The sequence below is a fragment of the Channa argus genome, chromosome 10 (genome assembly GCF_033026475.1).
Source record: "Channa argus isolate prfri chromosome 10, Channa argus male v1.0, whole genome shotgun sequence".
In the NCBI taxonomy this organism is placed as follows: Eukaryota; Metazoa; Chordata; class Actinopteri; order Anabantiformes; family Channidae; genus Channa; species Channa argus.
The window spans coordinates 7,601,209-7,614,195 of NC_090206.1; the positions used below are offsets into that span (position 1 = coordinate 7,601,209).

The 12,987-nt window shown below is 40.5% G+C and overlaps 2 protein-coding genes across 2 annotated transcripts; both read left to right on the top strand.

Moving 5' to 3' along the window:
* LOC137134009 (sodium/hydrogen exchanger 2-like) lies at positions 1-8,481 on the top strand. The gene is made up of 13 exons (XM_067518344.1): positions 1-244; positions 733-955; positions 3,136-3,376; positions 3,468-3,718; positions 3,817-4,034; positions 4,145-4,341; positions 4,433-4,522; positions 4,979-5,049; positions 5,220-5,351; positions 6,510-6,606; positions 6,760-6,888; positions 7,555-7,618; positions 7,883-8,481. Exons 1-13 carry the CDS (start codon positions 1-3, stop codon positions 8,068-8,070), a joined length of 2,145 nt encoding a protein of 714 aa, XP_067374445.1. The 3' UTR covers positions 8,071-8,481.
* Positions 8,482-8,662: 181 nt separating this feature from the next.
* LOC137134010 (transmembrane protein 182-like) lies at positions 8,663-12,694 on the top strand. Its single transcript, XM_067518345.1, has 5 exons — positions 8,663-8,968; positions 9,995-10,118; positions 10,466-10,564; positions 11,571-11,708; positions 12,079-12,694. Exons 1-5 carry the CDS (start codon positions 8,795-8,797, stop codon positions 12,297-12,299), a joined length of 756 nt encoding a protein of 251 aa, XP_067374446.1. The 5' UTR covers positions 8,663-8,794; the 3' UTR covers positions 12,300-12,694.
* Positions 12,695-12,987: the final 293 nt, after the last annotated feature.

Below are 12,987 nucleotides of genomic sequence, written 5' to 3' on the forward strand. Positions count from 1 at the left end.
ATGGCCGATCTGTGGACTCTCTCGCTGCTTCTCGCTGCCTCTCTCTCGGGGTGTTATGGCTTGACCCTTCCTGCTGAGCTCCCTCAGCTCCACAATCAGCCCTCACTGGGCTTCAACAGCAGCGATGGCAGCTTGTCTGTAGATCTGCCCGTGGCTCTGAGGGTGATCAGTGTGGACTACCATCATGTCCAGGCTCCCTTTGAGATTGTGTTGTGGATCATGCTGGCCTCATTGGCCAAACTGGGTAAGCCTTTATTTTTATTTTTGCCTTTACAGCACGTCAGATGCTAACGTTTGATTTGATGTTACACATCATTGGATGTTATTAGATGAGTAATTAAAACTGGAATCTTGTGAGAGTTACAGAGTTTTACATGCATTCACAGTTAGGAATGTTTCAAAGTCATTTGATCAACTATTCATCACACAAAAAAATTTAACTTTTCTGTTCCACTTTTTAAAAGAATTGGATCATTTGCCACCATCAGGTGTGTTCTAGATTTCCAACTTTCTATTTCTCTCACACACTCAATTTCTTTCTCTGCCACATACAGTGCATTTAGACAATATCATTCTGTTAACACATATTACACTTTGCGTGTGATGTGCAGGAGAGTAGAGCTTTTAGTCAGAGTAAAAGAGTAAAACAGCTGTAAAAGTCGCATCACTGTTGAATCCAATTAGCTTGCTGTCTTTTAATCTGTTCCTCTCTGTGTGTCTGTACCCACTCAGGTTTCCACTGGTCAGGTCGTGTCCCAGCAGTTGTCCCAGAAAGCTGTCTCCTCATCATGGTGGGCCTCCTGGTTGGAGGTGTGATCTATGGAGTACGACACTCTGCTCCCCCGACTCTCAGTGCTGATTCTTTCTTCCTCTTTTTGCTCCCGCCCATCGTCTTGGATGCAGGATACTTTCTTCCAGGGAGGCTTTTCTTTGAAAACCTTGGTACCATCCTCTGGTTGGTGCACTATAAATGCTCAATTATTGTTATGCATGCACATCTGAGTCTAGAGTGTGTGTAAAGGAATGTGTGCAAAAATAGTTTGATACTCTTTCCTTATATCTCTAAGGTATTATTCAAGTGTTTTTAATTACACAACTCATTTTGTGAGTATTACAATATTATAGTAAAATATAAAACATACTGTGCAGTTTTGATCCAACTTTAGGGGCATGAATAACGTCCTGAAGCTTTCTTTCTTCTACTTCTTTTGACACTGACACTTTTCTCCACCCGTTCCAACCTGCCTGCACTCGCCTCTTCACCTCTTTTCCACACTCCACGTTGCTCCGAACCTTTGACACTAAGTACTTAAAGTCCTGCAACTTCTTCACCTCTGCTCCCTGTAACCTCACTGTCCCCCTGGGTTCCTCTCATTCTCACAGATGTTGTCACAGATGAGAAAAACATTTTTTTCCAGCTGACATTATTCTCCCACCTGTACAAAGACGGTGAAGAGGATGACTACAATCGTTGTTGTGATAAAGAGTCGTTTCTTTGGGAAATCGTCGATCAGGAAGACCAGAGAGAAGCAGATGGCACAGATATTCTGTCTTGCTGCGGCTAAGCTTCATTCCTCTGCTTTCCAGAGGAGACCTCCACCTCTCTACAATTGCTGCAAACCTGCTCCCAACTTTTGCTACAGATCACAATGACAAACATCATAGTCCATGGTGATTCCTGTGTAACCTCATCTGTCACCCTGTTCTTTACCCGAGCAAACAAGAAGGGGCTCAGAGCCGATCCTTGATGCAGACCCACTTCCACCTTGAACTCCTCTTTCACACCTACAGCACCTCACCACGGTCTTACAGCTCTCATACATGTCCTGCACCACTCTAACATACTTCTCTGCCACTCCAGACTTCATACAATACCACAGCTTCTCTCTCAGCACCCTGTCATACACTTTCTCTAAACCTACGAAGACACAATGCAGCTTACTATGACCTTCTCTGTACTTCACCATCAGCATCCTCAAAGCAAATACTCTCCTCTCACTCTCCAAGATCTTGGTAAACAAAGTAGTCAGAAACTCTAATGTCCACCTCTTCTAGACACTTTCCACTTTCCTTTCCACTCTTCATCCTCTTCATCACCCTCCTCACATAACTCTTACTAATGTCTGCTACTTCCTGCTCCACATCAGCCACCTCTTCTACTCTTCGTTCTCTTTCATTTTCCTTCATCAACTATTCAAAGTTCTCTGTCCATCTTCCCATCACATTCCTGGCATTTGTCAATACAAGTGCCATCTCTATCTTTAATCACCCTAACCTGCTGGACATCCATCCCATCTCTCTGCCTCATCAACCAATGCAATTCCAATTCTCTCTCCTTACTGCCCAACCTGGCATACAACTTCTCATATGATTTCCTGAAGAAGGCAATAGTTCCTATAGCAAGCAATTGTTGGCCACTCATTGTTGGTCAGTCAACCAAAAAAAAAAAAAACCAAAACAAACAAATACAAAAAACAAACAAAAAAAGAATATTTGTAGTTTAAAGAAAACATTCACGGTGTCTTCAGCACATGTTAAATTGGGTGATTTTTTAAATTTTCACAATGATGAAAACAATGTTAATCATGGTGAAGTTTGATGTTGAATTTGGCTCCATAGTCTTAAAATGTATTAGTCAATGGGAGCAGCTTAACATGATGAGTCTAGTACAATGGGGCTTAATCAGGAGCCAGTTCATCATGTTAGCTGCAGAGTTTATTTCCCTCAGTTTGAAAATGTAACTCTTCAAGAGAACTGAAAGGTTTTTATGGGTGGTTAAGTTTAAAATTAAGTTTATCAAATAAATCAACAAAACACTGAGGTTTACAGACTATTCCAATGAAGCCAACATTCAGTTCAGACAACTAGCTACCTTGTTCAATAATTTAACAAACCCAAATTAACAATGATAAGACAACACTTTAATTAACATGCACTGTTTTGTAAGGACAACTTTAAGTTTTCAATTTATATGTTACAGTGCAGCAAAGAAACAGACAGTAAAAGAAGAAGCAGTGTGCACCACTGGAATTATTTGTTCTATCAGAGACATCTGGCTTCAAGTAGCTAAAAATTATTCAGAGCACCTTTTAAAGCAGAATCATTCCCATAATCTAATTCGGCATGTTTTTCCAGGTACGCAGTGCTTGGAACCCTGTGGAACGTTGTGGGCATAGGACTCTCTCTGTACGGTGTCTGTCTGCTGGCCCAAAGCTCTCTGGGAGATGTCTCTCTGCTGCACTGCCTGCTCTTTGGATCTCTGATCGCTGCTGTCGACCCAGTGGCTGTGCTCTCGGTCTTCCAGGAAATGCATGTTAACGAACAGTTGCACATCTTGGTGTTTGGGGAGTCATTGCTGAATGACGCTGTTACTGTGGTGAGGAAGGAGAGACGTGGTTTGTCTGTCCAGCCAGGTGGTCCTATAATGAAATTACATTTTTAACACTGTACACTTGTCTTCCTCTCAGGTGCTCTACAAGTTGTTTGAGTCTTTCCTACGTCTGCCATCAGTGTCTGGGCTGGATGTGTTGCTGGGGGGTTGCAGAGTGGTGGTGGTGGGCTTTGGTGGCCTCTTTGTAGGTCTTTTCTTTGGGCTGGTGGCTGCCCTCACCTCAAGGTTTACCTCCAGAGCCCAAGTGATCGCCCCGCTCTTCGTCTTCCTCTATTCCTATTTGTCATACCTGACTTCAGAGATGCTTCATCTCTCTGGTATCATGGCGTGAGTTGCTGCTGAGTAACCACTCACAGACCTATTGGATTCTATTCCATATGTTTAACTGGGTAAAATTAAACTTAGTGTTTTTCCTCTTCTCCTAGTATTGTGACTTGTGCCGTCACCATGAAACAATATGTGGAGGCTAATGTGTCAGAGCACAGCAACATTAGCATCCAGTACTTCCTGAAGATGTGGAGCAGCGTGAGTGAAACCTTAATCTTCATCTTCCTGGGTGTGTCCACTATACAAGACATCCATATGTGGAGCTGGCCCTTTGTCTGCTCCACACTGCTTCTCTGCCTTGTCTGGAGGACCACAGGTCACTTTAAAAATCTTTTCCGCACTTTACACAAACTGATTTAATGCACGTCTATCATCGTGCAAATGCCAATCTGTTTAGGAATCCAACATATTTTCCAACTTCTAAAGGGATTCTGTTGTTGACTGCTGTGGTGAACAAGCTTAGGAGAAATGCTGTGACCTTCAGAGATCAGTTCATCATTGCCTATGGTGGCCTGAGAGGGGCGATCTGCTTCTCTCTGGTCTTCCTGATCGACGATTTCCCAAAGAAACGACTCTTTATCACAACAACCATTGTAGTCATCCTCTTCACCGTCTTTGTACAGGTGGGAGAATAATGTCAGCTGGAAAAAAATGTTTTTCTCAGATTTTAGTTTTAAGCTATGTTTATGAAGTTCGGTTTTGTCTTGTTTCTAGGGGATGACCATAAAGCCTTTAGTAGAGCTACTGGATGTGAAGAGGAAGAAGAGAGCTCTGCCCACTGTTAGTGAGGAAATCCACAGCAAGGTGAGATATTACAGCAATCACAGTGAGTCCAGCATTTGTGAAGATGGGCATCTGCAGCATAGTGCAGCAAAGGCGATTTTCGTGATGAATACACCTGTTAGATGATTGAAAAGTAGAATAAGAGTAATAAACAGTTCCATTATATATATTTTTTGCATGTGTTAAGTTTAATTAATAAAAATCACCTAAAAGGAACCATAGCTGTATTAAAAATCTTAGCTTCGCCATATTTCAATTTTACACAGTAATACATAAAATAGGATTTGTGTAAGCATGCCGCTGTAAAGTAAACGATCAGGCAGAGGCATATTTTAATGAGGAAGTGAAAGAAATGAGAGGTTTTAGAGTGTGTCACACAGGCATGATGAGGGTACATGACAGATCTGCACCAAAATTGAAAAACACTCTATCAAATCAAAACAAATACGAAATATGTGTTAATACCTCACTTCTTAGCTCATAGATCATCTGCTGGCAGGAATAGAAGATGTGGTTGGTTACTGGGGACAACATTACTGGAAAGACAAGTTAGTTTGTATTTTTTACTTTCTTACCTTCTTCATTTGTTTACCTGAAAATTTTTGGGTTAATGCTGAGGGATAAAAATACATCAAATTACCAGTAGATGGCAGAAAATTCCATATGCAAAAGGTTCTGTTAATTTCCTGGAAACTGTCATGTGTTTTTTATGTATGAGGTTTGAACAGTTTAACCAGAAGTACCTCCGTCGTTTCCTGATTCGTGAGGATCACAACACTCACTCCAGCATTCTCAGAGTTTATCAGGAGCTGGAGAGAAGGGACCAGAGAAGAGACGAGGAGGCACAACAGTAAGAAAACTTTAAACTTTATTCATGCAAAGTAAGGATCGCAGGTCTTCACTGAATAAATCCCTAAAAGCTAATAGATACCAACCATCAGGGATAATGTGCTAATTCAAATTTTAAAACAATTAACCCTTAGATGCATAAGTGGGTAAAAAATGGTGAGGTTATTATCTTTCAATATTTTCACAATTAAAACTTGTTATCCTTTCATAGTCCATTATTGATATCATGCCAATTAATTTTTTTACCTACCATTTATACATTTAAGAAATTGTAGTTTTTGGATTACAACCCCAAGCTTCCATAGGTGGGTCAAAAATCACCCACATTCATTTCCTATGGAATTTCAGGAATATATATTCTGGGGACCACACAGACTATAACACATGCTCTTTTACACAGTAGTCATGAAAGACAAGCACACACATTTCTGAGATGAAAAAAGGAAGCTAACATTAGTGTATGTACTGTGTGTGTCATTCATGTCTAATATGTGAGCGAGTATGTACTTCTTATGATCTAGCAACAGATTTGCAAACTAGTATTGCATGTGTGTGTCTCTGTGTGTGTGTGTGCAGGCATCCATGTGTGCATTTATTTATATGGCTACATATCGATCAGTGGTTTGCTTGTCATTGAAAACATTTAAGTAACAAAGATGGTAAAGTCAACAGGTGAGCACCTTGCATGGCAGTTACTGCCGTTGGTGTGTGAGTGTGTGTGTGAATGGGTGAATGAGAAGTAACATTGTAAAGCGCTTTGGATAAAGAGCTTTATATAAGTGGCAATTTACCATTTACCACACACACACACACATGCGCACACACAAAATGGATGTTGAAAATGGATGATAATACAAATAATTATTTTCAAGCAAAATGACAAAAGTGGCATAAAAACACATTGATTCTTACATGGTTCATTTGTGACCCACTTATGGAAGAGTGAAGGGTCCAGTCACTTGTGCATCTAAGGTTAATGTTCCTTGGGGGTGGTCCCTGGTTCAGCTCAGTTGGTGAGAATTGCCCAGCAATTTTTGAACGCACTTGAAAGTAAAATATAGAAAAATATGCCCAAGTACCCCTGAAAATATTTAATTATATCAGTCTTTACCGCACAGATTTTCAGTAAATAGTTGTGAAAATCCCTAACATGATTTAGAGTGGACCCTCGCTTCCATGGCCGTCCTCTCTTGCCAGAGGAGATGGACAGCATCAGGCGTATCCTCTCCAGAAACCTTGAAAACTTTAACAAAAAGGTAAATTCACAGCTTTGGGGTGTATGTCTCATATATTTTTATCTGCTTACACCTAACCACCTATTCTTCCACCAGTGTCTGAGGTTAGAAAAGTAGAGTGTGCACACTGCGGAGGCACTATACATATGTTCATATGTGTGTTGGACATTCCAGCAGACACCAGCATACAGCAGACACACACTGCACCAGGAGGACACTGTGAACAGACCAAGGAGGCCACTTCACAGACACCAGAGATTTGGAGAGACATACACACATAATACAATCACGCACTGGATGCAGGTACTGTATATGTCAACACACAGTTATGCATTTCCACACATCTAACTTAACATGTTACTTATTTCCAGTAATGGAACAGGTACTAATATCTTTTACCTAAGTCAAAGATGCAATACCATAGTGCAGACGTACTTTGTAAAAAAAACAACTTGAAAAAGTAGGTTTAACACTATTAGCAGCAAAATCTAGCTTAAAGTACGGAAAGGAAAAAAAAACTCCTTATGCAGAAGGTTTTATTGTCAGAATAATATAATATATTATTGTAAAATGTATATTATACTATCACTTAAATGTTGCAACTATTAAATGTGTGGCTAATTCTAAATAATGTATCTCCTTATCTTAACTAATAATTTGTCACTTATTAATTAAATAATCATATTAATAAATTAAAACAATGTATTAATACAATTAAACCAGACTCTAAGGAACTAGAAATTAAAGCTATCAGATAAATGTAGTTGTGTAAAATTCCCACAATAACAACATTTCCCATAATAATGTATGGAATGCAATGATGAAAAATGGAAAATGGAAAGCAAATTTCTTAGAACAGACTCCCCTCTTTGAATAAGTTAAAACACTTTATTAATTTTTTAAATTTTACTATCAAAATACACTTGTTAAAACTCTATTTTACAATTCTGTATGTTCTCAATATAACAGGGGGAGGATAGAGAGTTCAGTGGATCACACAGAGTGAGGGCAGCACTAAGCAGATCTCACACAGGTAAATGGAAAAATTGTGCAAAATATACAGTATTAATAAAGAAACACATATAAAATGGACAATGGAAAATTCAGAATAACTTTGAATTATATACATGTGTAGGTTTGTCACTCCACTCCAAGAAACAGAAAGAATTTTGAGAGTTTTACTTTCACCATTAGATTTTGCTCCTCTCTTGCTTTTCTACCTGACCTTTGACCCTTACAACAATGGGATTAGGGTTCTAACTTTGTGAGTCCACTATAGCCTCTCCTCTTTCTGCAGTGTGCACCATGAGCCCAAGGCCTGTTTCCCAGGATTTATCAGTCCCAGCGGCCTCAGCTCAGCCGGGGACAGTGGATCCAAACTCAACAGCAGCCAGAGTGGACCAGACTTTCCTACAACACCAAACTCCAATGGAAAGAGCTAAGAAACAACTCAGCTTTGTTTTGGAGAATGAGAAGCAGCAATGAAGACAAACAGTGTGGAGGAAAAAGATAGGACAAAAACTATGAATTCAGTGTGTTCAGTCTTTTCCACTTTCTCCATAAACTGATAAGTACCTTCTATTCTTTTATGTAGTGATATGAGTTGTGGGATTGTGAGACTGGGACGATAAAAGGTTTTAGCAATTTTATGCCCATCATCCAGTTACACCTGTTAAAATGGATTAAATAATTACCTTTCTGGTTTTATCATTTCGAGTGTTTGTCGGTTACAATAAAGCATTTCTCAACTCCACATTTCACCTCTGAACAGCTCTGGAGGTGGAGGTTTCGGAGTCATTTGCATCACCAGTCTAATTCATTTTCAAAGCGGTGCTCATGCAGTGCAACACCTACTTGAGAAATAGCTCGCAGTCACAAATGCTGATACTCACTGTTCACAACATGAACACACGCTCAAAACCAATCCTACCTCCTCTTGTTCCGTTATAAATGCACAACACACCCCCTGGTAATTTGACGAGGACAAGCTTTACTGCTTGCTTCTTAAAATAGCTCTTGTCCCCCTGCCTAACCTCCCCATTTGCTGTAGCTTCTATTCCCTCCACTCCCAGGGAGTGGCTGAGAGAGCTATTCTGTTTTCATCAGGACTGGAGTTGGGCAGGAGGCTGCACAGTGGACACTAGGAGCTCAGGAGTCACTGACCTAAGGAGAAAGGGCATCAACCAAGGTTTTAGGCTGGAGCTTCAGTATGAGGGTGGGAGCTGCAGCTTTGGCCGGGGGGATTTTTGGGGCATTAGGGACACTGTGTTTCTTAGTGGCCTTTGGTACAGACTACTGGCTGGTGGCCAGTGACAACTGTGGACCATATACATGGGCAACACAAACAACACTGACAGGAGAAAAAGATGCCAATGGGAGTGAGGTAGGACAGATACACGTGTGCACAACTGTTCAAATTCAATAAGAAAACTACGTGCAGTAGAAAATAAAGTAACCACTGCTTCTTCCTGGCAGAACTGGTTGGTACCTTGGTAAATGAACACATGAACATAATAATAGCCACTGCAGTAAATAGTATTATTTTTACCAGTGAGACAATGTCCGTGATAACCACAAGACCACAAGACTAATGTGGACCCGAAGCAGACAGTGAGGTGTGCGCTATGGCAAAGTTCCACAATTAGGTTACAGAATGCTACATATTCCCTATCGTAGCCAATAGCACGTGTCATCCTCCATGTCCCCAGTTCTGGATGCTGACTTTGTTTAAAAGCTGTTTTATAGATGTATGCACTTAAAGTGAAATGCTAATCTCGGGATGCTAACATGCTAACAGTTGCTAATTAGCATTAAAGTGCAGCTGTGGCTTAGATAACATAGATGACATCCTCAGGGATGTACAGGGATTTTCTCAGACTCGCCAAAGCTGGTTCTGATTACGACTTCCAATGGTGAGTCAGGGCATCCTTAGGTTTAGAATCGGTGGAAGGCCCATTTAATTTTCCAGGTTATTCTTTAAATGACACATTTGTGAGAAAGTTCACAAAACCCAAAAACAAGGGATGCATTTATGCACCTAATCCCTCTGTGAACTCCTCCCAACTCCTCCCCAACGTTACAGCACTTTAAAGTCTTTCATTTTCAATGTAAGAAGATGATTTAAGTTGCTGTGTGTTATTCAGCACCATCAATCATACTTTTGACAAGCAAGTGGAGAGTATCACTCATGTGTGTTTCATAAGTTTTCCATGAAAACCTCACAGAGCGGCGAACCATAATCAGAACCATGTTTGATGCTTTGGTGCAGTGGCACCACACAATCACACAGAGCAGCTAACAGACATGTGCTGACAAAGCTGACAGAAATTAGGGTTCATCCATCTTTAGATATTTGAGCCGCAGTCTTTGTTTGTCCGCTGATGTCAGTCTGCCTCTTTTTCATCTTTAGATCCATTTAGTGGAAGCAGTCAGTGTTCCTCCATCCATGCTCACGCTCCACCATGAGGGCTTCTTCTGGCGCTGCGGGTTTCAGGTGGAGCCCACAGCACACGCAGTCCTGGCCACTCTCTTCAGTATGTAGAAAACTTTTCTACTGAGCCAGCTAAACATTTTTGTTGGGGCTTGTCCAGTTGGATTGCATGTCTTAAGCTCATTGCGGTTTGCTCGACATGCTTAAAAGTACAAAAAAGAAAAATGTCTGTAACTGTGATATACGATAAGAGTAGAGCAAAATAATATGTTTTTGGTTTTTCTCAAAATTTTGCAGTTTTGCAATTTTTTTTGACTTTCCTATTGTCAACCATGTCAAGTACACATCTTTTTTTTTTCTTTCTTTCTTTTTTTTTTTTTGTAGAACTCCATTGCCCTTATGTCCTTTTTGAGCTTTTAAAGCTTTTTTTGCCTTTTCTTTTCCATGTAGCAAACCAGCCAGAATCCAAGGTGTGTATCCATGGTTACCTCTTCCCTTTGCCTGTTGCACTTGGACAGGTGCCCCATCCAAGTTATGATGCTACAGCAGGTAATTCAGAGTCACGCAGAGTTGTTTTTTAGGACTGAGAATGGTGTGAATATAAGGTCTTACTAACCTAACATCCGTGTCTTTGGACTGTGGAAAGAAAACGGAAATAACCTGAAAACTCCACACAGAAAGGCTGCAGCTGGTTGGTGATTCGATACAGGGACCTTTTAGCTGTGAGGGGGCAGCTCTAACCACTCCACCACTGTGCTGGCTATCTGAGCACCTACTGTATTAAAACCTTTATTAGATTTCATCCCCTTTATTAAAAGACCAGACTAAGGGACTTTCTTTAAAAGAATTCTATTCATCCCTCATCCTGCCAAAGAGCACTGAACGTGTCCTGGAGAATCATGGGAACAAATTATGTATTCCCCCTGCAACTACACTCACACACAAGCATGGGTGTTTATTAAAGTGGTATACTAAAAAGATAATTAAGACTTAAAAAGAAATTACATTTAGCTTGGTATGAAGCTCGAAGTACTATGTTTAATTTGTTAACGGATCAATTATTTTTTCACTTTATTATATTCATCGATAGTTTATGATGCTCCTTTTTTAAATTTTATAGCTAAAAAGTTGTCATTCCTTAAGAAGGGTTTAATAAACATTTTCCAATGAAGCTCAGAGTTAAAGAAGTGCTTTTGGCAAATATGAATGTCTGCTTTCTTGTCAGGATGAAAATAAAAAATATTCAAGCCATGCAACAGCCAGGAAACCGTTAACAACTTATAGCATAAAGACTGGAAAATGGGGAAAGACCTGGTGTAGACGTCACTCTCTGGTAGTGGGATATTACCTGTTATTGGTGTTGTAGTCTCAGTGTTTTCGTCTGACTGTTGCAAATAAAGGGAATGTATTATTCATAATTTATTTTACTCTGCCAAGCTGCTAAAACATGCAGATTGTCTCAAAAATATACTGAGGACTTGACCTCCTTAGTGTGAACTCACTGAGCTATAAACACCCACTGATGGTACTGGCGGTCTGGCTGTATTTCTTTCAGTGTTTCGGGGTTTCTGGACTGTGGTGATAATCTTCGGGCTGGTCTCAGCTATAACTGGGGGGTTCCTCTTGGTCTGTGGTGTCCCCTTCATCAGCCACAAACTCTACAAGCTGGGTGGAGCCTTCTTTGTCGCTGCTGGTAAAATATAGCCTACATGTGCATGTGTGGAGTTCATAACTACGGTGTCTGTAGTGTGAAATACAAAGCCAGGGGAATTGGTGATTGTACAGGCAAGCACACACACATGCATGCACACACACAAATACACACAGACACACACACACACGCACACATTGCAAACATTACTGCTCTCAGCTGTTCATACTTGTCACATGACAAACACAGCAGATGTCAGTCTGCAGCACTGTTGCTATGACAACAGCAGATGTAAACATGGTCAGTGTGGTAACAGCAATGATGAGTAGGAGCTGCATTCCTCTGGAGTCACCCTCCGCAGTGATAGTCTCTTTCTGTGTCTCAGTGCCTTTCTCTCTACATCACCTTACAGCCTGTCTGTTCCTATTCGTGCTTCTGCTCTTTGTTCTGTGGATGGAGGTCGTGGATGTAAAGCGCTACATTCTGCAGGAGAGAGGAGATGCGTGTCCAGATGCACAGGTTTCAGTCCTCTATGGCCTGTCGTTCATGGTGGCAGCGGCAGGCGTGCCTTTGGAGCTCGTCTCTGGGTTGGTCTTCATGCTTGTGGGCCGAGCGCTGCGTGCCAGCAAGTGAGCTCACCATCTGGGCCACTGAAGAAGAGAGGACTGATCTTTTTATGTCCTGCACTGGGATCCAGCGGCACAGTTGTGGGATGTAAATAATAGCTAGAAACACACAGCTACAGTAATATTACCATTAGATGTTAAGAAGAATGCAGACGACCTGTTTCTGTGTATCATTTTGTATTTCCTGGTCTGCTTGATTTATATAAAAATAATTATGAAATATATATGTAGACAATCTCTTGCAGATTATGGCATTACTAGGATGTTATTTGGACTTGTTATTGGCATCATGGCAAAAAATGTGTCATCCAAAGAAATGAATTTTCCTGTCATTCTACTAATTGCTGTTTATACTAATACTGCAAATGACGAGTACATAAAACTACTGTTTAGGTTCTTGTACTTTTCTTTCTTTTCTCGCTTTAGTAACAGTCTGCCACTTTAGTTTGACTCCATTACAGTTGAAACGACACATCTCACTTTTCACTCCCTCACATTTATTTAAGTTACTGTACTTCGCAAAATAGAGTTTTTGTATATAAATCCTATGAAGCTTATTAAGGATGTTTCTTTACTATAAATGAAAATCCCCAACATCAAATACAAGAAAAGTTCCAATAATACCAGCTAGAAATGTGAATTAATTCCTACTAATTGGCAGGTCTTTGACACTTGTACTTCTGCATACAAAAATC

Coding starts and splice junctions, on each gene's coding strand:
- LOC137134009 (XM_067518344.1), top strand. CDS start 1: ATGGCCGATCTGTGGACTCTCTCGCTGCTTCTCGCTGCCTCTCTCTCG. Junction 5,352..6,509: donor AGAGACGAGGAGGCACAACA/GTAAGAAAACTT, acceptor AACATGATTTAG/AGTGGACCCTCGCTTCCATG. Junction 6,607..6,759: donor TTGAAAACTTTAACAAAAAG/GTAAATTCACAG, acceptor TGGACATTCCAG/CAGACACCAGCATACAGCAG.
- LOC137134010 (XM_067518345.1), top strand. CDS start 8,795: ATGAGGGTGGGAGCTGCAGCTTTGGCCGGGGGGATTTTTGGGGCATTA. Junction 10,119..10,465: donor AGTCCTGGCCACTCTCTTCA/GTATGTAGAAAA, acceptor TTTTCCATGTAG/CAAACCAGCCAGAATCCAAG. Junction 10,565..11,570: donor AAGTTATGATGCTACAGCAG/GTAATTCAGAGT, acceptor TATTTCTTTCAG/TGTTTCGGGGTTTCTGGACT.